The sequence below is a fragment of the Corella eumyota genome, chromosome 1 (genome assembly GCF_963082875.1).
Source record: "Corella eumyota chromosome 1, kaCorEumy4.1, whole genome shotgun sequence".
Lineage (NCBI taxonomy): Eukaryota > Metazoa > Chordata > Ascidiacea > Phlebobranchia > Corellidae > Corella > Corella eumyota.
The window spans coordinates 6,162,743-6,189,864 of record NC_137490.1 but is presented as its reverse complement, the minus strand read 5'-3'; the positions used below and the strand labels follow the sequence as shown (position 1 = coordinate 6,189,864).

General features: G+C 29.5%; 6 protein-coding genes across 6 annotated transcripts; 3 read left to right on the top strand and 3 right to left on the bottom strand.

The window, feature by feature from the left end:
- Positions 1–2,897: 2,897 nt before the first annotated feature.
- On the top strand, positions 2,898–4,740 carry LOC145755482 (placenta-specific gene 8 protein-like). Its single transcript, XM_082571723.1, has 4 exons — positions 2,898–2,971; positions 3,106–3,253; positions 3,534–3,691; positions 4,232–4,740. Exons 1-4 carry the CDS (start codon positions 2,963–2,965, stop codon positions 4,337–4,339), a joined length of 423 nt encoding a protein of 140 aa, XP_082427849.1. The 5' UTR covers positions 2,898–2,962; the 3' UTR covers positions 4,340–4,740.
- A 527-nt stretch (positions 4,741–5,267) lies between these two features.
- Positions 5,268–12,520, bottom strand: LOC145749349 (uncharacterized). Its single transcript, XM_082565134.1, has 23 exons — positions 12,456–12,520; positions 12,243–12,394; positions 11,988–12,081; positions 11,721–11,898; positions 11,523–11,644; positions 11,157–11,441; positions 10,810–10,989; positions 10,539–10,727; positions 10,185–10,390; positions 9,925–10,045; positions 9,531–9,800; positions 9,218–9,460; positions 8,899–9,147; positions 8,495–8,761; positions 8,041–8,298; positions 7,836–7,930; positions 7,598–7,769; positions 7,405–7,498; positions 7,165–7,337; positions 6,930–7,085; positions 6,684–6,803; positions 6,480–6,610; positions 5,268–6,397 (listed from the first exon to the last, which is right to left on the bottom strand). The coding sequence occupies exons 1-23, from the start codon at positions 12,508–12,510 to the stop codon at positions 5,414–5,416; spliced, it is 4,794 nt and encodes a 1,597-aa protein (XP_082421260.1). The 5' UTR covers positions 12,511–12,520; the 3' UTR covers positions 5,268–5,413.
- A 332-nt stretch (positions 12,521–12,852) lies between these two features.
- On the bottom strand, positions 12,853–17,528 carry LOC145754975 (uncharacterized). The gene is made up of 12 exons (XM_082571162.1): positions 17,386–17,528; positions 17,022–17,144; positions 16,696–16,774; positions 16,355–16,478; positions 15,978–16,049; positions 15,611–15,806; positions 15,294–15,483; positions 15,119–15,201; positions 14,970–15,049; positions 14,446–14,802; positions 14,009–14,331; positions 12,853–13,918 (listed from the first exon to the last, which is right to left on the bottom strand). The coding sequence occupies exons 1-12, from the start codon at positions 17,398–17,400 to the stop codon at positions 13,215–13,217; spliced, it is 2,346 nt and encodes a 781-aa protein (XP_082427288.1). The 5' UTR covers positions 17,401–17,528; the 3' UTR covers positions 12,853–13,214.
- A 466-nt stretch (positions 17,529–17,994) lies between these two features.
- LOC145763533 (uncharacterized) lies at positions 17,995–19,276 on the top strand. Its single transcript, XM_082574996.1, has 4 exons — positions 17,995–18,192; positions 18,351–18,598; positions 18,714–18,821; positions 19,024–19,276. The coding sequence occupies exons 1-4, from the start codon at positions 18,123–18,125 to the stop codon at positions 19,126–19,128; spliced, it is 531 nt and encodes a 176-aa protein (XP_082431122.1). The 5' UTR covers positions 17,995–18,122; the 3' UTR covers positions 19,129–19,276.
- A 391-nt stretch (positions 19,277–19,667) lies between these two features.
- Positions 19,668–23,784, bottom strand: LOC145763617 (NFU1 iron-sulfur cluster scaffold homolog, mitochondrial-like). Its single transcript, XM_082575103.1, has 9 exons — positions 23,669–23,784; positions 23,271–23,473; positions 23,025–23,086; positions 22,772–22,916; positions 22,599–22,662; positions 22,222–22,351; positions 21,620–21,732; positions 21,262–21,402; positions 19,668–19,803 (listed from the first exon to the last, which is right to left on the bottom strand). The coding sequence occupies exons 4-9, from the start codon at positions 22,867–22,869 to the stop codon at positions 19,774–19,776; spliced, it is 576 nt and encodes a 191-aa protein (XP_082431229.1). The 5' UTR covers positions 22,870–22,916; positions 23,025–23,086; positions 23,271–23,473; positions 23,669–23,784; the 3' UTR covers positions 19,668–19,773.
- A 392-nt stretch (positions 23,785–24,176) lies between these two features.
- LOC145746390 (dehydrogenase/reductase SDR family member 1-like) lies at positions 24,177–26,581 on the top strand. Its single transcript, XM_082564671.1, has 8 exons — positions 24,177–24,395; positions 24,476–24,625; positions 24,769–24,851; positions 24,964–25,102; positions 25,212–25,355; positions 25,471–25,543; positions 25,619–25,699; positions 26,136–26,581. Exons 1-8 carry the CDS (start codon positions 24,249–24,251, stop codon positions 26,303–26,305), a joined length of 987 nt encoding a protein of 328 aa, XP_082420797.1. The 5' UTR covers positions 24,177–24,248; the 3' UTR covers positions 26,306–26,581.
- Positions 26,582–27,122: the final 541 nt, after the last annotated feature.

The following is a 27,122-nucleotide window of genomic DNA, read 5'->3' as shown; positions in this document are numbered from 1 at the left end:
TCGTTGGGATAATAACAAACATACTAAAAATTTAGAACTTTTACTTTTAAAGAACAAAAGTTATCGTCTTTCAAAATTTGTCAAATAAGAATAAAAACAATAATAAATATAATGACAATAACAATATGTTTCGAAATCTAAGATTTCGAACCATAATAATAATAAATATACGGACAATAACAATATGTTTCGAAATCTAAGATTTCAAACCATAATAATAAATATAATGACAATAACAATATGTTTCGAAATCTAAGATTTCGAACCATAATAATGACAATAACAATATGTTTCGAAATCTAAGATTTCGAACCATAATAACTAGATTTATTTGATAAATAAAATATGGTTCGAAATCGTTTGATTTTTTTTATAAATATAATTTATTTAGTAGGTTTATTAAATAACCGGCAGCGTGGTGTAGTGATAAGAACTCTTGCTACACTACCATGAGGTCGTGGGTTCAATCCCCACTGATCTCAAGCTGTAGCGCCCTTAAGTAAGGCGCTATAAACGGTAAGAACTCCTGCTGAGCCAGCACTTAATCAGCAGCATAATTACCGGGCAATTATAGTCTCTATAATATTCCAAACTGCCACAGGCAACTCGAGACTGGGTCGGAGTAACTGATGTTACTCTATGTTTAAGTCGCGCATTCGACTTTCCCACATCGAGGATAAAGATATATACAAAAAAAAAAAAAAAAAAAAAAAATAAATAAATAAATTATAAATTTAAATATTAACGTTTTTTAATTTAAACCTAATTTTAACAAACGAACACGCATTCATTGATATTGTAATATAAAAGTAAACTAAATTTAAAAGCAAAATACCGATCTTAATTTTTGGTAATCAAACGAGTATTAAAATATAATAATAACAAAACAATTAAAAAAAAATTTGCACATTTTTTACTTATACTTTGACATTTTACTTAAATTTTCAACCAATATATTTTACTTTAATGGACAGCGAAAAGGACGATTTTTGACGGCGACCAAAACGCTATTAAATTATTCAAGCGTTAAACTCACACTGATTCGTTATTTTATAAAAAAAAATAATTACACCTTAACTAAGAATATTACATGTCTTTGATTTTTAATAAACAAACAAGCATTTATTTATATTATACAAATAAAATTAATTTTTTAACCCAGTTTTATGTTGTTAATATCAAGATATACATTTTACTAAATTTTAAATTCCCAAAATTGATTTTTGATTTTTAATAAATAAACAAGCATTTGAATAAAATAAACAAACAAAAATTATTTTTTAAACATGTAATTTAATTACTAATATCATAAAATACATTATATTAAATTTTAAATGCTTAATATCAAACTTTAATTTTTAATAAACAAACAAGAATTTAAATATAATAAACAAACAAAAATTAAATTTTTAATCCATTTTCGAGTTATTAATATTATGATATATAACTGACCAAAATTTGAAAACTTAATAACGATCTCTAAATTTCAATAAACAAACACCTATTAATTAATAATTAGTAATACTTAAATTATCAAAATAGGAGGATTGAAACACAATAGGATAATAAGCAACATACTAAAATTTTAAAAATTTATATACACAAAATCAAAAGTTATTCGATTTCAAAATTCGGATTAGTAAGAATAAAAATAATAATAAATATACGGACAATAACAATATGTTTCGAAATCTAAGATTTCGAACCATAACTAGATTTATTTGATAAATAAAATATGGTTCGAAATTATTTGATTATGTTTAGCATAATTTTTTATAAATAAAAAAAATATGCATACACCTTAACTAAGAATATTACATATCTTTGATTTTTAATAAACAAACAAGCATTTAAATATATTATACAAATAAAATTAATTTTTCAACCCAGTTTTATGTTGTTAATATCAGGATATACATTATACCAAATTTTAAATTCCAAAAATTAATTTTTGATTTTTAATAAATAAACAAGCATTTAAATAAAATAAACAACCAAAAATTATTTTTTAAACATGTATTTTAATTACAAATATTATAAAATACATTATATTAAATTTTAAATGCCTAATATCAAACTTTTATTTTTAATGAACAAACAAGAATTTAAATATAATAAACAAACAAAAATTAAATTTTTAATCCATTTTCGAGTTATTAATATTATGATATATAATTGACCAAAATTTGAAAACTTAATAACGATCTCTAAATTTTAATAAACAAACACCTATTAATTACTAATTAATAATACTTAAATTATCAAAATAGGAGGATTGAAACACAATATGATAATAAACAACATACTAAAATTTTAAAAATTTATATACACAAAATCAAAAGTTATTCGATTTCAAAATTCGGATTAGTAAGAATAAAAATAAAAATAATAATAAATACACGGACAATAACAATATGTTTCGAAATCTAAGATTTCGAACCATAATAATAATAAATACACTGACAATAACAATATGTTTCGAAATCTAACATTTCGAACCATAATAACAGCTTAGTTGTTATCTATAAACCTAGGACATCCATTGTGCACAGTTAAAGCATCGTGCGCATTGTAAACTTGTGTACATAGTAGGCATTGATAAATATGGATAATTTCTGGTTGTCGGGATTATTAAATTAATAAAAAAGATTTTCGTTTCACATCAACTGTATTTTTACACTCAATAGTCATATAATTCTATTTAATAGATTTGCGATCCCTAATTTGCGATTCAAAATTATACCCTACATTGAAACTTGTGTTTTCAAAAATCGTAACCGCGGCGGTATTTGAACTAAATATGGGTTTGTATAAAAATTACAAAAGAAACCTTTTTCGGTTGGCGTTGCTCTTCCCTATAAATCACATTTGTAATATTTGTTTTTATTGATTGTTAGGTTTGTAGGCTACTGAATTCTTAAAGTTGTTATTCGAAAAATTTGAAAAGCAAAGGCACCTTAAAATGGCAGTGGTAATAATAATTATAAGTTTTGGTTTATGTTTTAAAGTAAAATAACTTATTATACATAGTTATAAAATTGAAAGTAAACTTAATTTTAAAAAATCAAATTATTAAAATAAATTACTGAAGTTTGTTTTAATTAGCATCAAGTTAATCAGGCTTTCCAAATGCCAACAGTGGTTACAACCCAACCAATGGCAACAACGACCGTCATAACTCAACAACAAATTGTTCACGCTGGAAATAACTGGAGCACCGGTTTGTGCGACTGCTTTAACGATTTACACAGCTGTAAGTAAGCTATCATACAGTTTGTAAATCTATATCTTTTGATGCAAAATAGTACATTTAAATATATATAACTACATTTAGAACGACTTATTTATTTGAAGTTATTTTTTGCGATCAAATCCGATCATTTTACAATTTAATATAAATTTTAACTGGTTTGCGTTATAAACAAACTTAAAGCATTTCATTCAAAATGTTTGCCAAAAAAAAAAAAAATTAAACCCGGACTTAAAAATTGCAATATTTATATTAACCTGATTACTTATTGTTTAAATTAAAGGCTGTTGTGTTTTCTGGTGCCAGAACTTTTATTATGGTTGCATTGGAACAAGAATGAATGAGAATTATTGTGTTGGATGGTGTGGAGATCCGAATGGTTGCGTGCCAAATGGTCATCTAGCCATGAGGTCAAGATTCAGAGGCACACACAACATTCAGGTATTTAAAATAAAAAATTTAAATAATAAAAATACCAAGCGAAAAATAATTTTATATGTGATAAAGTTTATTTTTAATTGCATAAAAGAATCAAAAATTGACTATGTAAAACTCTTATGTTAAGGAATGCTTTTAAATTGTTTGAGTAAATAACTAAAATATGTTATAACGCCGTCGGTGTATGCTACAAAACAAAAATTTAACGACATTTTTGGTAAATTTTATATCTTTCGATTCATTAATATCACGACCTTAATAAAATTTAAACTTAGTAGGCACCATATGTTTTAATATACAGACCTAACGTTTAATTATTAAAAAATGTTATAGCTAGAATTCACTTAACCATAAAATAAAAATAAAAAGCTTTTTATACGCTTTCGCGTAATTCTATTGTAATATTTTGGCGAAAGTAAATATTACATTTTTAGTTCCTCAGCCTTTAAAAATCTGAATGTAAATTTTTGGGACTTTCTGTTTCGATGTTTTTTAAATATTTTGAAAGCGGATATTTTAACAAAAAAAATAATTTATTTTCAGGGTGATATTTGTGGTGATTGCTGTATTATGACATGTTGTAAGCCCTGTGCTATGTGTCAAATGGCTAGAGAAATGAACCGTTTGGGTTACCCTAACAACGGCTGTTAGGAAAAAACACTGTGCCCGCGCTTTGTTAATATAGTGTACCTTTATCCCATTTTTCAAACCGATTATAATTCCATTGTGTACTTGATTCTCCATTGTGAAAGTGATTAATGTTTTTAGATTCAGCTTTAGGCAAAAAAAACTCCGAGCACATAACAAAAAAATTTAATTTAAAAAAAAACATTATTTTCACCAACTTAAAAACATGTATACCTTTAAGGCTTATTAAGTAGGTTATATTAATATTAATACAATTTTATTGTTTTATGAAGTCATTTAAAAATAAATAATAAATAATTAAAGTTACGTTTTGACTATGTCCTTTTTTAATAATTTGTTGTAATACGTCAAGTATAACTGTGTAAAAATTCTTCAATTTACCATAATAACGCACTTAATACATTGCTTGTAAATAGACCCTGTCGTTTTTTTTAGTATTTAAGACTACAATACATTTTATAAGGAAACCAAATCTAAAGGTGAACAGAAACACTTAAGGGCGGGTAGCAATACACTTAAGGGCGGGTAGCAATATCTAACCGGCAGCGTGGTGTAGTGGTAAGAACTCTTGCTACACAACACATGAGGTCCTGGGTTCAATCCCCACTGATTTCATGCTGTAGCGCCCTTGAGTAAGGCGCTATAAACGGTATGAACTCCTGCTGAGCCAGCACTTAATCAGCAGCATAATTACCGGGCAATTATAGTCTTTATAATATCTCAAACTGCCACAGGCAACTCGAGACTGGGTCGGAGTAACTTATGTTACTCTATGTTTAAGTCGCGCATTCGACTTTCCCACATCGAGGATAAAGATACACAAAAAAAAAAAAAATACAAAAGTCAAGTACAACAAACAAAAACCCTGGTAACTAAGGCCATGTTATTGTCCCTAAAAATATAAACAAACAAGCAGTTTTATTAAAAGGCAACTTAAAGAAAGTTAAACTAACAATGGTTTGACCAAAATATTATTTGTTTTGTTTAGATGAACAATAATAACAAATGACAATAAATTCTTCTAACAACGGTCTGTTTAAAACAATGGTTAAATGTTATCATTGGAACTGTAAATTCTTATTTTGTTTTAGCATCAATTGATTTTAAAATTTTTCCTACACTGGAACCAGGTTCCAAATTATTTTCGGAAATTTCCGAAGTATCTGAAACATCATCATCAGAAGTCTCCTTAGAATTTCCATCATCGGATTTTGAGCTAGTTTCAGTTGCATCGACTAAGACATTGACTATGGTTTCGTCTTCTGTAGCGATGTTCTCAATAAAGCAATACTTGCCAGCTTTCCCCTTAAAGTCATATTCAAGTTGATCTTTCGCACTTTTTTCAGCATCATCTTCGTCAAAATCAATAGCGTCAAGCTCGTCCAAGATACTCGAAAAACGAATCTTGTTTGGGTTTTTCTTTGGTAGGTCGTCATTCTCCCCGATATCAATTCCAATGACCGTTTTTGCAAAAGTTGTAAATCTCTTGCTTAATTTTCGCCTAAATGACTTTTTGGGCATCATTTTTTCTGGCTGGGTAGGCTGCCTCTTAAGGCACGACTTTCGCTTAGGCTGAATTCTTACGTCCTCAATATCTTGTGATTCCGACATTTCACCATCTAAAGTTGGTGGTTTATTAACAGCATCATTGTTAGTCATTAAATCTGTATCAATGCTATCAGCATCATTCTTGCTTTCATTTTTGTTTGACTTAACAGGACTTGGTTCCTTCTCAGACTTTGATGATTCTGGAGAAGAGGGCTCTACGTTGTCAGTCGTAATTTGACTAATTGTGTCAGTATCCTCCGAAGGCTCAATCGTAACAGGTATACCGTCATTTACTGTTATGGACAACACCTTAACATTGGTTGTACTATGTTTCGGGTCAACCTTTATTTCTAATTTCGATTCCACAACGTTTGTTGAAATGTCCATGGATCTTTTTTTGTCGGTGCCCTTCCATTTTTTACTAACCCGGTTAGCTAATGAGCGAATGTTTAAGTCATTAGAAGCAATATTGTCAGTAATATCGTTTGTGCTGTAACCCCCAGCTTTATTTTCCTGAAATGTGAACACAAAATATTAAATTTTGAATTTTAACTAGACTACAATTTAGCAATTAATAAAAAAGTGTTCAAATCACCTTTTGTTTTCTTCGATATCGCGTATAAAATTTAGCCAAAATAAGAAGTAGAATAATTAAAATTGCAACACCACCAGCGAGAAACACCCACCACGGAATTGTAAAAATCTCAGGAACTGGATCGATAATTACTAAAAAAATGGGTAAAAATAATTTGTAAATTTTAACAACCAAGCAGCATTTGAAAATAGATAGATACATTACCCCGTTCAAATTTAGTTGGCGGGGTCGGAGCACTTCTTCTTCTCTGTATGTTTACTGCATAAACTTGCACCGAAAACATATTTATTGAGGTCGGTACATCAGCAATAACAATATATATTTCTAGATTAGAAAAATTGTTAATGTTCTACGAGAATTTTATTATTAAATTAAAGATATTCAAGAAAAGTTAAAGTAATTTAAGAGAGGGTTGCAGATATATTCTTAAAGTAATATTTTTCTGCTTACCCTTTCCACTGTACGTTTGAACGATGGGCTCGCCACTTATTCGGTGTGATGTTAAGACAATCTCATACCACGATGCGCCCTCTGACGACAGCCATGACACAGTTGCATTCGTCGCTAAAAAATTTGACACCGTGACGTTTGTCGGTGGATTAGGAGCTAAATTGCAAAAAAAATCAATTTATATTAAGACCTAATTGCTAAACTAAGATAGTAAGATAAAAATATTTATAGCCACCTGTAACGACATAAACTAAAGGTGCATCTACTGTGTTTTCAAAATTTCCTAAAGTCCCCAAATATGAAAAAGTTGACAATGAAAAATTGTGTGCAGAACCAGGTAGCAATGAATTTATCTCCACTAAAGTTTTGGTAATGTTGAAACTATTCCCAATAGTCCAGTCATGTAATCTATAAACAATTAAAATATAGCCATATCCAAGGCACCTTTAAAAAAATTCTATTTTAAATGACTTGCCTGTAACCAATAGAATTCGCCTGCTTACTCCAAGAAAATGCGACTGAAGTATTCGTAACGTTATAAACATTTAAAACTGACGGATTGGGAGATGCTGTAACGCAATTAATAAATGAAAATTACGTAATTTGATGTGTTTATAACACAACACCAACATCGCTTGTGTGACCAAAAATTTAAACAAAATACTTACCAGTGTTTTGAAATATTGGATCAGAAAATGCGCTTGACACATTATCTTTATAAATGGCAGATAAACTGATGGAATAATTTACTGCTGGGTTTAACTCATATATAGATATTGAGTTAAAAAATGAAGAAACCGTGTTATTCACTTCTTCATTTCCTTCCGATCCAGCTAAGACCTACATACAAGAGATTAGATTATTAGTTAGGAGAACACTTTGAGTTAGTTGCTTGTATTTAGTTACCTGATAACCGGTAGCACCATTGACTCGTTCCCAGCGTATATTAATTTCTGTTGCAGTTGCTTTTGTGGTAAACAAATTTCTAGGAACTAAAGGTTCTGAGAGAAAAATAATGTAAATCTATTTAATGTGCAAGATTTAATTTAAAGATAACCAAATCTTTAATAATAAACTCAAAAAAAATTTAAAAAATTTTCATCTTAGTTACCTGTTACAAAAGTAGTCTCGGAGAAGCCTGCAGTGCCGGCATTATTTTTGGCACGGACCCTAACCTTATATTCTGTCATTGCCATAACATTATTAAATCGAAATTTGATCTCACTTGTGTGTAGAGATAATATTTCTGAATTGTTAACAGTTATTATTAAATCGTAGGAAGTTGCACCAGTTAAATTTGACCAGGAAATGAGATAGGCGTAGCCATCAGAAAGGGGCTGTGCAGATATTGCAATAAAAGATGATGGAACTAAAAAAAATTTAAAACAATTTAATTTAGTTTACCTTAGTAGCAGCAATAGTTAAATTTGTGGTTTGACAAAAACACAAACAAGAAATTTCGAATCTTTAAAACAACTACAGTTATAAATAAAATTTTTTTTTTTTAACACGGTAGTTTTTTTGCATTAAAATTTAAACGTGGTCTAGAAATAAAAAACTTTAACCTGTTGTTTGTTGAACAAATCGGCTTCTTTCAGACAACCCGGTTTCATTGTAATAAGCAGATACCGAAACTTCGTAAGTCGTTCCCGGGTCTAGATTGTCAATCGTATATGGCGTCATAGAAGTCACGTGGGATGTTTCGATTGATGACATAACATTCCTCGCATAAACAATATAGTGATTGGCGTCACGTGATTCGGCCCACTGTATAAATAAGGACGAATTTTTGATGTATTGAAGAGGCGTTATAATTGTTGGCGTTTTTTTGCCTGTCAAAATAACCATAACCCATAATTAAATAAGGCATTATTTATTATTAAATTTAGGCCAAAAATTTTACTTTATTTTATTTGTGTATTTAATACTTGTTTTAAAAATATACTGTTTATTCATACGAAAAATTTACCTGTAGCTATAGAAATTTCTAACGCTTTTCCACTTCCAGCTGAATTATTTGCAACAACTGAAAAGTTGTAAATCTTTCCGGATTCTAAATTCCCAAAATTTAATTGACTTGATGTCGTGTTTATTCGATTTGTTAAAGAAGTGCCCCGTATAGTAACTGAATAAACATCTGCTCCAAAAACTTGTTGCCAAAATATTGAGATTGAATTGAGCGTCGAGGTCGAATTGGCAATTAAAGGCTGGGTGGGCACTAAAAAAATTGTTTATTTGATTTAATTGAAATTTACTTATAAGTAGTTATATTATTATGTATAACTTACGTGTTGCCTGGGGAATTGAAAATAGCAAAAAACTTTCTGCCGGACCAGACACAGTTACCCGAACAACATAGAGTATGCCAGGCTGGAGAGCAGTTAAAGTAGTATAAGGTTTGTTCAAGTTGGGTATGGTTGTATTGTGAAATTGTGAAAATGCCTCCAACGAATAAGTTTGGTCGCTTGTAGGTATGTGCGTCCAGTTTATCGCAAACGAGGTAGCTTGAATATCACTAAATTCCCAGATTTCTAAATAAAATTTAAAATTTATTTGCTGATCATTTTTTTGCAATTTTAAAAAATTATAACAGCAACTTACTTGTGCGCTTTTCTGAAGAAAATGTGCTTTTTCCAAACGAGTTAAACGAAGCAACCGCAACTTTGTAATTGGATTCAGTAAAAATATCCACATCAGATATTACGATTTGAGTACTTTCGTTCGACGTAGTATGGTTTCGAAACAACGTTAAGTTCTCTTCATACACTTGTACTACATAGTTCTCAACGTGTTCTACTTCGTTCCATATAACTTTAAAACTTTGTTCGTAAACTTCAACGATTTGAATTTCAGACACGGTTTGTGGAATACCTTAACGCATGTAACAGTGTAAAAAATAAAAAGAAAGTTTAAGATATCGACTTATTAAAAAGTTAATAAATTAAAACCTAGATGTAAATTTAATTTGGTTGGCAAATAATTTATTTTCTTTTACCTGCGTAAAATTCGAAAAACGAAGATGGACTTGTGCGAAGAGATTGATTTGCTAGAATGGTGGTAACTTCCATTTCTAATCTATACGTAAGATTAGTCTTTATACCATTCGTGGTTGTTACCTAAACAATACAAGGCAGTAGATTTTGCGTTAATCAGTTTTCAAATAAAAAACAATAAACAAAAAATAATAAACTTGTATTCGATATCATATCAAGCTAAAGATTTTTAAATTGATAATAACAAAATATATGCATTTACCTGTATGTAACTCGCCCTGTCTATCTCAGTATCATTAACCGTTATTTTTTCGACTAAGTTTTCAGTTTGATTTAAAACACGAAATTCGTATCGAACTGCCCTTGTAACAGATCTCACCAAAAAACGAATATTAGTAGTTGTGTTTATGGGCAACTTTACTGGGGCCACAAGTACTGAATCACTAGTATTTTCCATTGGTCCAGGTTCTAGCAAAACATACTACACGTTAAAGTTACCTCTAATGTATAGTTCATGTAAACTCATTCTATCATAACGTAACATATTATATCTATGCAAAAAATCAGAAAATTTTTTTTAACGTTTTTGCTTTAAAATATATTTTTTGTACAGTACCTGAAGTATATATGATTGTGTAACGGACATCAGGTGATACCCATGACTGGTTTGAAGAAAAAACATGGTCGTAAAACAAGTTTAACTCATTTGAGGGACAAGTTTTTATCCAGTAGTCATAGGCAATTGCGTACACTTGGTTTGATTGGAAGGACCAAATCGCATGGTCATTCACAGAATTACGCAACTCTGTTAAAATGCACAAAAAAAATATTTTTAATTTAAAGTTATTGCTCATACTTTTGCCTAAAAATTTATATATCAAACTTACCATTTCTGATAAACTGAAAAACTTGGTTCGTACCAGCACTTGCATCGCTGGTTTTGGGCAACTGAATTTTATTGGCGTTTCGTTCAGTGTTAAATATCCAATAACGAACATCTTCACCTGAACAATCAGGTGACCTTGATCCAGAAATTTGGTTTTCATAATATCCATAAGGATCTGCGACTAAAAAAGAATTTTAAATTTTGCAAGTTTTAAAACTGTTTAAAAACAAAGTAGTATTTGTTGAACTGCTTTACCAAACTTCCTTATTTATTATTTAATTTAAAACATATTTGCAGGTTGTAAAGTTTAAACTAAATACTATTAGTTTAAAAAAAAAAGTTGCTTACTATTATATCGAACTTCCATTTTAATGTTATCACCACTTGGGTAAAACTGAGTTACATTAACTGGAACGGGGTACAGTTCCGTAAGGTTGGCAGCATTCCTCGCCTTATCGTTTAAAATCAGTTCAAAATGGCAGTAGTTATTATCGTTAAAAACTTCAATAACTCGCACATGGTGAACCCTAGTTATATTACTATACGAAGTATTCAACAAGCTTTCTAATTGGCCACGCACTTCTGTTGTACATTCCCCGTTAAACTGAATCCACCCAAATGCAGATATCCTTGCTACAATAACAATATCGATAAGTAAGTATACGCATAAGAGTGCGTCTGTAAAAAGGAATGTCCTAAGCTATATATTTTTACCCGTATTTGTGTAAATGTAACTTCCGAAGGGACTCTGAGCTTCGGTATAGTTTATCGCTCCAAGTAATTGCGAGACTCTTGATCTTAGCGCATATGGTGTGTTTGGAATAAGGTTATCGATACTACAATACAAATATGCATGTTAATAATATAAAAAAAATTATGTAATGTAAATTTACAGAAAAGAAAATAGCATACACAACAACGAATAAAGTTTGAGTCGGGTTTTCCGCTGGAGTTTTAATTGTCATTGTTACGTTTGTATCCAAGTTTGTGTACTCTACAATCCAGCCAGTAGCGCCTGGGACAGGTTCAAAAAAGGCCGTAAAAAAGAATGGAGTTGGAACAAGCCAGATAATTTTTGAGCCAGACGGAGCTACAAAATTTGAAATTAGGTTGATATTTGTTTCGAAAATAATCTAAACCATAATTTTTTTACGTGAAGATTGGAAAAATTAACTAAACCTGTTCTAACAGTTACACTTTCAAAGTAGCTAGTATTGTAAGAAAGGTCTCTTGTTTTCACAAAGTAGATTGTATTTCCTTGTAAGTTTTCAATCTGTTGAAAAAGTGTTTTCTACTATTTATGCCTTTTGTTTTTTTGAGATATAACAACTTTTGTTAATACAATATTCATAAACAAAAAGTTTTTCAAAGATTAACATTAGAACAAAATTGGTTTTTGTGTAAAAAATTAACATATATGTATATATATTTCACCATATAACTTGATGACATTGTCTGAATTTGCATGACGTAGTTACTATTATGACGTGAGGTGACGTCAATTTCGTAACCTGCGGTCGAGATGTTCTGAAAGTTCACAACAAAGCTTGTTGACGTCACATTAAGAATTTCAAAATCGGACAAACCTAAAAACCAAAACAGATTAATTGTAAAATTAATAATACAAAGTAACAATTGCAAACTTACCTGAAGTATATTTGCATATAACAAGAAAAAAGAACCAGAACCAAATAAATTTCATTTTTAAACTAATATTCTAAATGCAGAGCCTAATTAATATTATAAAAAAATATTAGACACATATTTTAGACAAAATACACCATAAACTAAAAGTGCTGCAAATTTAAATATTTTTTCACATCATTTGAATTCTGCAGTCAGTATACCTCTCTGATTTTAATATCGAGCTTTCTAACCAGAACTTAAAACTTATACCAAAATAATATTTCTTTCTGTGGTTGACAATATTAAAAATAATCTTAGTTGCGTTATATATTAGGATCCCACGTTTTTCTTAAATCACAGGATATAATAATACATGTAAACAACTAAAGTCCACCCACACTAAACTTAATATTTTTTTTTGAAAATAAACATTATATTTATACAGCGAAACCTCGTTGTAATGGTATATAACAGCTTTTAGCTATGTACAACCTTACAATAAAACTTTAATATTTAAAGCCTAACTCTAACTTTTTGTACAACACACTTTAAATAAAGTTGAATCAATTGTTGATTTATATTTTTAAACTTTTGCAACACAATCGTGATTTGGAATTAGTAAAAAGAAAAATAACGCAAAATATTCTTAAAAACGGAACCTTCAGACTTTTTCAACTGGAATTGGCCGCAGTAGCATAAAATAAAAAGTGCACTGCTTTCAAGTTGGTATAGTAAACGTTTCAAAAAAAATGTCTAAAAATTATTTTCTTTCAATCAAGATCACCGAAAACTTCTTTCTTCCTGTTCGATTTCTCTTCTTCTCTTTAGGATCGCAGCATTTTGCTGATTGATTCTTCTTATTCTAGCGTCAACCTCCTCCTCTTTAAGACCTCTTCTCGGAGGAGAATCGTCACTCCTCCTCTTTTTCCGTCTTGGAGGAGATTTTGACAGTTCGCGAGTGATAAGAGGAATACTGGAACCAAGGCGAGATTTAATCGATGAAATGTCTCTTTTATAAGACGACCTTGAATTCCGTGGCGGAGTACGATCACGCCGCCTAGTGGTAATACCAACTTTCCTTCTACGCACTCCATCGGGCCGAGATGCGTCATCGCGAGAAATGACGTCACTATTGTTTCTAGGCATCGAAATGTGAGAAGAAATAACCGACAACGGTCTTGATTTTTGCTCTATTTTTTTAATTTCGTGCCTGTTCTCATTTTCTATATCGTAGTCAACAGAACTCGACCGTCTTCGACGATTTGACAGCTCGACTACGCCGTCTCGCGGGCGGTTTTTCCTAGAGGATCGGCGCGTGGTTAAAGTATATACTGTTGAGCGCTTGTTCTCTTCTGCGCTGGAATTTAAATCTAATTGATCTTGATCACTTTCCGACGACGCCGAAGATTTGCGAACAAATCGACGAGTGTCGTTTTTTAAAACTTGCGTAGATGTATCTTCGGAAGGAGAATCGGGCATAACATCTTGTAAAAAATAATAATATTGTTTAAATTAAATAGGTGATCAATACTATTAAGTCGTTTTATATGTGTTTGATATTAAAAATAACAAACCTTCCAAAGGTTCTTTAGTTTCTTCTTTTTCTTCTTCTAGATTTCCAACAACATCCGCAATTTCAAAATCCTCGAAATCAAGATCACTCATGTCCGAGTAGGAGAGATCGTCCTTTCTCTTTTCTGCTTCCTTTTTCATCAAATCCTGGATTTTCTCTTTCTTTTCAGTTGCTGAAATGCCACGAGAGAATTGAACAACGCTCCGTCGACCTCTCTTTATTTTTGCTGGTTTAACTTCTTCTTCTTCATTTATCGATGCTTCCCGGTCTAGAGAGTTCTTTAACCGCACTGAAATGGGGGTAAATCCCTCATCTGATACTCCCCTAAAATACAATTCATAATGAAAATTAGGATACTAAATAAACTTAAATTTTTTCTTAATGGTTTTGAGTAAATATGCGCAGTTTAGATATTATGGTAAATTTTAATTTATTAACCTTGTTATAATAATTTTACTAGTGTCTTCATTTTTCCAGGAAGGAGTCTCCTTTTTTAATTTAATTGTTTTCTTTTGTTTTTGAAACTCCAAAACATCAGCGTTTCCAGCAACAAAGCCAGGCTTCACATAAATTTTTTTCGTGATATTGACTTTAATTCCTTGACTTAATTGATCTTTAGAATGTGTTTCACTCTTTAGCTCATTTGTTACATCGTTTTTTTGTTGTTTTGACTTATTGTGCAAACCCTTTGTTTTTAATTTGTTTCTTAAGTCAACTGTTATAGGGGTTTTATCGGGGTTTAAGTTAATTTTGGTACCGAGTCTTAGGTGGGGAGGCTTCTTTGTGCTTTGGAATCTAAATATAAAATTATATTTATTTCGTTATAAGCTAAATGTATTATTTACAAATTAGACCGAAACAGTAAACACAAATAATATTTTTAAAGTTATCTATTAAAAGAGTGCAAATAATTAAATTATAAATAGTAGAACAATGTTTCATATATCACAAAATTAACTTACTTATTTTGTTCAATGTTAGATGAACCATTAACTTTGGATTGGAATTTCTTTGCTACAGGAGAAGAGGATCTACTCAAGTTCTGTAAACATTACAAAATTTTGATTTTAGGTAAACTCTGAATAATTTAGTGGCAAAAATTTTGACTTACTCTTTCTTGATCACTTAAATCTTCAATAAAACTGAGATCAGAAGAATGGACGCTGTTAAGATCGTCTTCTTTTGACCTTTGACCTTAAACAAAATTAATAATTTGACCAAAATAAACAAATTTTTTTCATACTTTCTTTTTCTTTAATTTTGAACAGCTAAACAAAATTACTTACTTGGTTTTTCTAGACTGAACCTACTTTCTTTAGCTCGTTTTGGTGGTGTATGTCTTTCTTTTTGTAAATTAAGATTTTTACTAACTTCTTTATTATTTGATTTCATCACCTCTTTTTTGGTTACATTTTGTGAAACTTTTTTCTTGATTTTGGCGACTTTTTTAACATTGTTGTTCGAGTTTTCAGAATTCTGTAAATAAAAATATATTTTTTTTGTTGAAAGTAGTGGGCAAAATATATAATTCATCATGCGTAAATAAACAAAATTAAGCATTAATAATTCTAAACAATATTTTGTATTGAGTATTCATACATACTGCAAATGTGGTTTTATCTTTGGTGTTTGCTTTTAAAATTTTAACTTTTTTCTTTTTCTCTTTTTTTCTCTTTTTTTTTTTAACATCAATTTTTTCTTCAGTTTTTGTTTTCTCTTCACTTTCATTTTCTTCATCCAAAAATTCTTCAATCGCGTTTAAAATATCATCATCGTCTGCTTTTTTCTTTTCGATTATTCTTTTAAAAAAAGTAAAAATAAATCAAAAAAATGTAACTGTTTTTCTAATTATAGTACTTTGGTAAAAACATTAAATGTGTCTGCACATGATGTCATTTGTAATATTTATAAAAAAATGCTTAGAGTTAGGTAAATTACTATATAATCATGATAAATTCATAATTTTTTACTTTGGTTTTTCTGGTGAAATTCCTTTTTTAGATTCAACGCTGGATTCTGATTCTGAGTAACTTGAACTGGAGCTACAAATATTTGATTTTTATTGATTACTACTGATAATTTAAGTTTACCAATGCTTAGAAAACTAAAAAAAGGTTAATTCTAAAAAAATACAATCTATTTATAATGAAGCTTAGTGGATAATATACATATGCATCAACGTCTAATTTATAACTTTCCAAAATAAATAAAACTGCTGTTTGTGGCGCGCGAATAAATTATTGGAAACAAATATTAGTTGAGAGTTGGAACTAAATTATGACAATGCAAATCAATTTACCAAACTAACACATGCATAAATAAATCTAAAATAGGTAAATATACATACCAAGAAGAAGCAGAAGAATCGTAACTTCTGGATTTATCACTATCATAATTAGAGGAATCTGAACCACTTCTATCTCGATTGAATCTATCTCGAACTTGAGTATTATTTTTCCGATCTTCCTCCACTGAAAAATTTTTTAACTTTTTTTAGGGATAAATAATTTTTTTAATTTTTAACATATTAATGGGTGACAACTTTTATTTCAATACAATTTAACACATTTTTAAAATTTTTGTCGATATTATAGTTTATCTAAAATTAAAAGGTCTTTTTTATCTGATTTTTAAGATAAGAATAATAAGCAAAAAAGGTTGGTAATAATTTACAACTATTAATCTTACCCGATTGATGAAGCGAAACACTTATAAGATTGCTTACTTTCGGGGGTTCAATTTTTTGAAATACAAAAGTTCCTTCTTCCTGCATTTTAAACAACAAAAAATAGATTAACTTTAAGCTCAAAATAAAAAGACAATAAACTGTAAAGTAATCAAAAAAATAAAGAAATATTCCACAATATTTATGATTAATTAGTAAAGCAATTTTCTATAATTTTAAAGTCAATAACTTATGAATAGAAATTTTTTTTTTAAATTAGTGGTTGTTGCTAGCATAAGTAGTGCTATTCAACAAAAAATAAAATAGTATTTATTACAAAACAATATACATTGTCAAACTGCTTCCTCGTGTTCAGTGCTGCGTTTCTTAAATCACTTAAATCTTCAGGGGCCTTTCTTTTGACCTGAATTGATGCTAATGCCGCTCTACGCAGTGCAACTAAATCATCATCCTAAATAAAATATTTTTATATTAATTACTATAATCTAAGTATTAACCAAGCTAAATAAAGCATAATCTAAAAATACCAATAAAAAAACAAATTTACTTTTAATTAATTTAATATAGTTTAAAAATTATAAACATGAATACATAAAAATACAAATTTTTTTTTATAAAAGTACAGTAACACAGTCAGTCAGAAAATAACATTTCAAAAAATTAGTTTTGTAAATTTGGTGTTTCTTACTTACCTCGTCATCAAACATCTTGTTTAGCCTTTCAAGTTTGTTTAATTTATTAATTTCGAAACTACTTTTAATGTTAGAAACACAGTAACTTAATTTTAACCACAATTAACTTAAGGCTTACAAATTTTTTTTGCTGTTTTGTAAAAGCATTGCGAGTGCTTTAACACTGGACTTTTACCGGTATTTAGAGTAGGGGATAATCTGCCATAAAAATATCATAAAAATAGACATAACAAAAAGTTTTTTTTTTATAATATTGTAATATTAGTTCTTACGTTTTTGCAACGTTTCAAAGCAGAGTGTGGAATTTACCTTGCTTTTGGTAAAACCACCAACAAAACACTTCAAGATTTCACACCAAAAATAAAGTTGCCCGTACGAAGAAATAATAGAAATCATTTTGTTTAAGTACACAATAATTTTCTCTTGGCTATAATTACAATCAGCTCAAGTAGAAAATTTTCCAAGAAGCTGAGTGGAAAATATTCTTGAAAGTTAAGTAAAGGATTTTTTTGGAAAGATAAGTGGGAAATTTTTAGATTGAAAACTGCCTATAAAAACCGACTTAAACCTTTATCGAAATGCAGTTGTTTACTTTCAAAAAGTTGACCTGCCACATCGCTAGCTAACAAAACAAATTGTTAAACTAATCGTTTGTTAAATATTGCGCTAAAACATTATTGCTTGCACGTTTTTAGGATATACTAAACTGTAAAGTCTTGAAAATCATTAGATAAAAAATGCCCCTAAAACTTATTGCTGTATTTGCGTTGGTCTGTGTCGGTTTGGTTTATGGAAGTAATTACTATGGTAAGTTTAAATCTATATTTTTAAACTCAATAAAAAAACAGAAATAAAGACATTTTTTAACATAAATGCTTGCAAGTAGGCTAGTTTAGCGAGATGCAATATGGCTTTATGTAATAGCTCATACTAAATCTATTTCGCAAAATTTTGCATTTGTCCAGAGAAACCAAAGTGCAAAGGTGTGGTGTACAATAACAAGTGCTACAGGCTGATTTACACAGTTGGTATTAACGGTGGTTTTAGTTTTGCCCAAACTAGCTCTATCTGCGAATTTCACGGTGGAAAACTGGCTGAGATTGCCTCGGAGCAACAGTACAACTTGTTTTATAACTACATCCAAGATAATTGGAACACCTACTTGAATGGAAACTGGGAATATGTCAATGTTAGGCTTGGTTCAACTTACGAAGTAATTTTATATTGTTTTCTTAATATCAACACCAACAAGCTAAATTATACAGATAATTACAAACATTCGTAAATTTTATTACAATGTCCGTTTAAGATTTTTTTTCTAATTTTAGAACAATGGAATTCGACTTTCAAACGGCAACTTTTGGATCCCAAAAAGCAAATTGTGGCATCAAGGATTTCCAGTTAACACTGCGGGCCACAACAAAATGGGATTTCAGGTAAATAAATTTTCTAAAGTTAATCGTTTACACTTATTTTAATTAATAAAAATAAACTTTAGTTTAATCCCTTTACACCGGCCTGTAGTTTTGTCACGGAAGGTCTGGGATTCTATCCCCACTGCTTCTATTTTGTAGTGTGTGAGTGTATAAACGCTATAACATAAAAGTATGTAAAAAAATTTATTTTATGATGTTTAAGGTAAAAATGAACCCCGCTCGGAATTTAGAAGGATTCTTTAACAGCCCATCAAGCAACCTTCATTCTCCAGTTCCATTCTGTTGCTTCGATCTCAAAGATTATTAAACTTTTGGACAACTTTGTTGAAATATTGTATTCTAATTTTAACAATAAAAGTTGAGACAATTTTATAATTGTCATATTAATATTATGCCTTTTATGTAAATTAAAAGATATTGAACGGATGTAATTTAACCTACATTTACTCTAATTTTTCAAGTTTAATATAAACAAATAAAAACATATATTAACGATTGAGACTTAATATAGTAGCGTACCCCGTCTAAGTAATGTTAATTACACATGCGAAGCATAAAGTGGGAGTTAATTATAATTTGGTCACTTGCCAACACATATTAAATATAAATTTTACTAAAACTTTATGGTGATATGCCAGTTGACAATACAAAGGTATTTCCAAAGACTGTAGAGCAAAAAATGTTGGTATTTAATTACATTTTTTCTAATGTATTAATTAACACAAATTTTTCTTTTATTTTTTTCCTTCCTTTTCTTACCAGGAGAAAATCAATATTTAAAAAATTAATTACCTATTTTTTGAGATATCAGGGTTTAAAATTGCAAAAAGAAAAAGGTTTTTATTAGCGTTATAGCATATTAGCAAACAATAATGACGTAACAGGTTCCGTAACTTACAAAATGTTCTTATTAGTTTTTTTTTGCTACTTTAAATCCCAATATAATGTATTCTTAGTTGGACTTTTCTATACTTGAGTTGACCTGTAACAAATATGTTTTTTAATTAGATTTATTTTAAAACTCGCACCAGTTAAAACAAACCTACAGCTAGAGTTATATAATATTAAATTATTATTTCTTTCCTTAAATAAAATTACATAAATGTTATTGTATATTTTAGTTTGATGGTTATATCACCGGCAGCGTGGTGTAGTGGTAAGAACACTTGCTACACCACATATAAGGTCGTGGGTTCAATCCCCACTGATCTCATGCTGTAGCGCCCTTAAGTAATGCGCTATAAACGGTACGATCTCCTGCTGAGCCAGCACCTAATCAGTAGCATAATTAATGGGCAATTATAATATATAATATCCCAAACTGCCACAGGCAACTCGAGACTGGGTCTGAGTAACTGAAGTTACTCTAAGTTTAATCGCGCATTCGACTTTCTCACAATGAGGATAAAGATATACAAAAAAAAATCTTGTTTGCAAATAATCTACATGAAAAAATAACTTTGAAACAGATTAAAGAATAAAAATTTAGGAATAAATTTATTAATCACAAATAAGCGAGATTTGCCGAATTCAATTTTCAATCAAGCCTAATTGGTTAGCCCTTTTCTAACGTTTTTCCCATGTATTGATTCTTTGATATTGATTCAATTAGAAATTTAAAAATAATTTCTAATTGGCTATTCGGGTTTAAATCAATCGAAAATATTTTAACTTCTTGTAAAAATGCAGATATAATTTTTGACACTCTGCCAAGAACGTATTTTACATTAGGCCTAAAATGATATTTTCGTTAAAAAATATTGACTATTTCGGCCTCGTGCAAAATATAATAAATCCTATTTAAGATGACCTTAATAGTTTTTATTTTAGTAGATTGTTATTAATCTCTAAAAAATAAATTATAAATCTTTTTTTTTTTTAATTTCTGATGTAAAATAATTTAAAAAACAAGTTCTAAAATAACATTAATTGAAAAAAAAATTAAACCTTAGCGTATCATGTTGTAGTTAAAGTCTTACACAAACGCAGTAAGACATTACAAAACAATAACTTTAACAAAGTAGAATGGCCCAACAGCTAGTAATCAATAATTTATCCAAACACAAGCGCATTAGTCACATTGCCACAGTTAAAGGTTTAATTTCGTGAGCGCAGTCGCTTGACGCCCAAAAAAGTTACATTTTAAAAATAGCGCAACTCCGAAAATGCTATGTATTCATACAAGTTGTAGACAAACTAATAGAAGAATCATTTCTCTATCCCATTGGCTTTACTAAAGACGACCCCATTAAAAATCTATTGATTTATCTTTAAATTATGTACGGGCTATTATTTCTGCCAATTCTGCGTACGAAAATCCCATGGGTTACGTGCGTGCGTTTTTAATGAGGACGAGAGAAGCAAAATTGTGTTCCTACCAAGCGTAAACAAGATTTGTCATAAGTCTAACTACCAGACACGTGCATAATTAGCCTTTTACCTCAGTGATGGTATTAACTTCGGGAACGTAAAATTGGAGAAGGCATAACACGGCATTTTTGATTGAATTGACAGTAGATTGGTTTATGGTACATGTACCTAACAGTATGATAGACACGGCACCGTCCCGTTTTTCGAATTTCTAAACAAGAGAAATTGTGTAGAATTCCATTAGTTTAAATTAACAAATCGCAAATGACTAGAAGAAATTTTAACTACGCCGAGGGGGGTTAAAATTGATTATTTCATTAATTAAAATTAAGTTTAACAGATGTTTTTGCATAAAAGTAACGTGCTTTTATATTAACATAGTTTAAACATAAATTTTCAATTATGACGTCGGTAAACTACGAAATTACCTGCATGATGACGTCACCGCCCTCGTCTTGGACGATCGGTCGTATCCTGGTGTTAATTAAATCGTCACACACAGCAATTGTTTCGTCATAATGGGCAGGTGAAACACACTCCCCTAGGAAAAATATAGGACTTTGTTATACATGATCAATATTGTTATTACTTGTGTAATATAGCGGGCAATATGATTTTTAAAAATACCCATTGTTTTTTTTTTTGTATATATCTTTATCCTCGATGTGCGACTTAAACATAAAGTAATAACTGTTACTCCGAACCAGTCTTGAGTTGCTTTTAGCAGTTTTGGATATTATATAGATTATGATTGCTTCGTAATTATGCTGCTGATTAAGTGTTGGCTCAGCAGGAGTTTATACCGCTTATAGCGCCTTACTCAAGAGCAGTGGGGATTAAACCCACGACCTCATGGTGGTGTAGCAAGTGTTCTTACCACTACACCATGCTGCTGTAAGATTAATTTTCTCAAGTTACAAATGTGAAATGCTTTTAAAAACAATTTTTTTTTATATATGTTATTTACAGGCCTCAGCTCATTTTGCATTAAATTTTATTTGGATTTCTACAACAAAAAGGATTAATTTACCAGACTCAGTATGATAATGAATTCTTCCACTTTCCATATCTGTCATTGGTGAGAGTTTAGTGGCAAAAAAATCAAGTAAAGCGGCTAAAAGAAGTGGTTTCAAAATTTCCCATAACATAAGAGGATGTTTCTAATAAATAAAATTATTTATTAACATATATGTTTATATTCCAACAAAAAAAAATTAATTTTTTAATAACCACGTATTGTATTTCAGAAAAAGAAATATATAGTTAAATATTTATGAGTTAGTTCAATAGACAGTGTGACTACTTTAAAGAATACATACTGGAGAACAAAATAACTTAGTTAAAATTCAAGTAAAAATATTAATTTATTTAAAAATAAAATATAACAATTGCAACAAACAAGTGTACCTCTATTTTGATGTAGTTTGCGCACAAAGTTATGTATATTATTCCTTTAATTTTCAAGAGTTGCCTGACAACAAAAAATTTCAATTTAAAAAGTTTATTTTCCAACAATACCAAAAACACCAAAAACATAGATACAATGCATGTAAAAATTCTGACCACTTACTTAAACTTACCTTGCTAAGGGTGAATGTGGACAATTCGAAATTCTGGAAAATTTAAAATTGGTTTGATGTCGATTTGATAATATTGGTTTGCCAACGTAAAACAACATTTCGTTCTTGTGGTAACCTTCTTGGCATTGTATATCGTTTTGAGAAGCTAAGATTGTAATTTTTATTAATATATCTCCCAAAATGATTTAAAAACATAACCATTAAAAACAGTATATAGTATAGTTTAATAAAAATAATAATAAAATGTACTTACTAGTGCAGATATCTCAACGTACAACATCAATACCACAACATTTAAATGCAAATATCACAAATCTAAAAAGTAACTTAATAATTATGTACAAAATAATTTGGCTACACAATTATTAAATCAATGCACAAAAAAAATAAATAGCATCAAAGACAACATAAATATGATATCAATTACAATAACAAACAATAACTATTTACAGTTTATACCAAAATATTTACGCAAAATAATAAAAAGTTACACACTTACCATCTTTTACAACAACTAATCCTGGTCTTGCAACTATAACTCGTTTTCCAAGACTATTTGGTTCTTGGTGAATTGCTTTGTGTGAGGTTGTATAATTTCTATGAATATTTTGGGTAGAACAGGTTTGAACAAATGTACAAGTGTTGTTGTTATCTTGACAATAACTTCTTCTTCGATAAGAACTCATTCTTCTTTTTTCAATACTAAAATAAAAATAAAATTAAGGACTCTTAAGAAAAAAAATTAAAACTCAATATATAAAAAATCGGTTTAGAGTTTTCCCATATTACCATATTTGCACGCCACTTTAAAAGGCACTAATGGACAAGATTAATACCTTATCTTACAACTAACAAAAATACTAAATTTAAAGTTTACAAAACTATAAACTGACATACCAATCCATGTTATTCTTGGTGACTCCAACAGGCGTGCAAAACATAGAAGCAATGTTACACCAATGCATTACACTCAAATCAAATAGATAAATTTACCAATTTTTGTAAAATTTAAACAGTTTAACTGAAATCCACTTTCTTTTTGATATCAGTTTACTCGATCGATCAAAAATGCCGCACCGCAAGTGAAAGGAAAACTATTCTCTCATATCACTTTTTTTAATATCCTCTCGCTCATATATCGCTATGCTTTAATGCACAAGGAGATTGTAAATGCATTGTCGATACATTTGTTTATTTATACGTAAGCTAAACCAGAAGTTTATAAATGTTTATTTTTACTAAATTATTTATTACTGTTAATGAAGTCTGCAAAATAAAGTATATAAAAACGAGATATCATCAAATTCTGTAAAATTTCTAGAGTCAAAAATTTTCTTTTTTCTGCCTAATCATCTTGTTTACACTTTACCTTTTTCAGTTTTTCTATTGCGCAATTACGAATGTTTGTTCAGCTTGATCATAATATAATATTGGGAGTTAATTATACTGTTTAATAGCATCAGAAATTTAAAAAAATATGCCTGATCTTAGTGGAAGAGTATGTCTTGTTACTGGAGCATCACGTGGAATAGGCAAAGGTATTGCCTTACAACTGGTTGCAAACGGAGGGACCTGCTACATAACAGGACGTTCTAACATCACATTAAACAAAGTCGTGGCTGAGGTTAAACTTTTTTTACGCAATTTATATAAAAGATAGTAAAAGCTTATATTGAATTTTGAAGAAATATTATTGGTTTACAGGCAAAAGAAAGAGGGCTTACTGGTAAATTAATAACCTGTGAGTGTGATCATTCGGATCCCGAAAATGTGAAGTCCTTGTTTAAAAGAATAGCAAGTGAGCAAAACAACAAACTTGGTTTATTAGTCAACAATGCATATGCAGCAGTGGATGTAAATAAATTTTTGTTTACTTTAATTGGTTAACTAAAATTTTTTTTTAATTTTAAAATTATTTATATATTTTAGTAGATCTGCTTAAACCATCAGATAACCCCATGTAGCTTTGTTCAGTGTTTAACTTTTGTTTTTTTTAGTATGTGTTGAATAACAACAAATCTTTGTTTTGGGATCTTGATCCAGTGGAAAGTTGGGATACAATTAACAATGTAGGGCTAAGGTAATAAAAGTATATTTATACAATAAAATTTCTGTGTTTAAAATATATATATTTTATAAAGGAAATGGTCTATGTTTCATAAATACTTAGATGTTTTGTTATCTTGTTTTAGAAACCACTATATATGCACAGTGTATGCAGCTCGTTTAATGGTACCCAGAAAATTCGGTCTTATTGTTAATATTGGGTCTGTTGGTGGTCTAACATACATGGGCTTGGCTAACCCTGTCTATGGAATTGGGAAGGAGGCTGTAAGTAATTTAATTTATAAGACTCTTCTTTGCTTTTTAATACACAAAAAAATTTTTGATTTTTATTGAAAAATTAACAATAAAAATTTAAATCAAAACTGTTTTACAGAATGACCGCATGGCGAAGGACTGTGCAGTCGAGCTAAGAAAAAGCAATGTTGCTTGCCTTTCATATTGGCCAGGTGCAGTTCAAACTGAATCAATGCTGGAAATGGTTAAAAAATCTGAAGAACAAAAACGACCAGATGCAGCAGTATGTTTTAAAAAAAATTAAATATATTTTTTACTATGATGCTTTTTCAGTACATATTTATTTTTGTTATATGTATGTACCTGTAATACATTAGTTTATATATATTATTTTGCAGCAAACCCGGTGGATAGTTGAAAATTCAGAATCTCCAGAATTTTCAGGGAAATGCATTTCACACATGTTAGTTGGTGAGTTTGTATAACTAATAAACCTGATTATTTTTTACTTACTATAGGATCAATTATTTTCACTTTTTTTTCTAGACCCAAACATCATGAAAAAGTCTGGTAAAATACACTTGTCAGCTGATATAGCCAGTGAATATAATGTTAAAGATATTGAGGGTATGTAAACTTTGTTTTGCTAACATTTTCCTATAAAAAAATTCAAATTAATTGTTTTGTTATTTAGTAAAATATCAACTTTATTTACAATTTTTTTGTATATTTTTATTTTTAATGTGGAAACCCCAACTTAAACATAGAGAAACAGACTTTGCCTTTTCTTAAGTTTTATTTGGCAGTTTTGATGTTAGTAAGCATATTGCCAGATAATAAACTTGCTGATTCGTTTAAGCTTAGCAAAAGTTTAAGTTGTTTATTGTACCTTAGTTGAGAACACTACAACGTTAAAAATTTGGGAATAAAACCAAAAACCTTATGTTGTGAAGCCAAGTGTTTTATCCATCGCAGTATTCTGGCTGCTAAAATGTTGTATGACTAATAATATAGGCCTTTTTTATTTTTGTTACTACGTTGACACTTTCTATTATATTTTTAGGATTCAACCCACAAAGCATGAATTCGGTTAAATTTATGGTGGTTGGGGCAAACCAGATCTGGCTTGCAAAGTATATTCCATCTTGGGTAAAAATACCAACTTGGCTTTTTAAGTTTCTTGTTGGTTTAGCTCCTGTGGAGGCCCCAAAAGATCCATCAATTTACAATTGATTTTTTTACATGCAAAGTGGTAAAAGTTTAGTTTAATGAATTATTCAATTAAATTTCTATTTTTAAATCATCATTTTTATGTTAATATCAACATGAATTGTTTTTTTTAAATCTTATCATTTATACAAAAATGTTCAGTCTTAAGTTGTTCCAAATAAAATTTACCTATATATTTTGTACAATTTATATTATGATTTTTTAGCTATTTAATTATTTGCTTCGAATGTGTTGTCGAAAAATTTTGTAATAATCTTGTTAGATTTTGTTATTAACATGTTCAGTTACCCTTTTATATTAACATATTTTTTCTACCTTAGTTTTTACCTTTTGTGTGGTTACGGAATTTTATTTGCTTAATAAACCACCATCAATATTTTTGTATTTATAAAATAAAGAACAAGGGTCATTTTGACCTAAACAGCAAATTATTTACCAAATAAGATAAACTGTACCACTGCAAATGTGATAATCATAAACAGTGGTACTGTAAGTTTCATGGAACTGAAGCAAAAAGCAATTTTATTTGTTGGAATTTTTGGAAAAGCAGAATTTGAAAACATTGCAAATTTGTAGGATGTTTTGCCCGTAATGTACATACATTTCAAATACAGCAGGGCAATCAAACTTAGCTAAAAAATTAAAGGATTTAACCAACAAAAGGCGTGCAAAACATAAGAGCAATGTTACACCAATGCATTACGCTCAAACTGAATAGGTTAGTACTCAAAATAAATAACAATTTTTGCAGAATATGAATTACCCTACCGAATTCCTTTCTTTTTAATATCAGTTTACTCCATGGATCAAAAATGCCGCA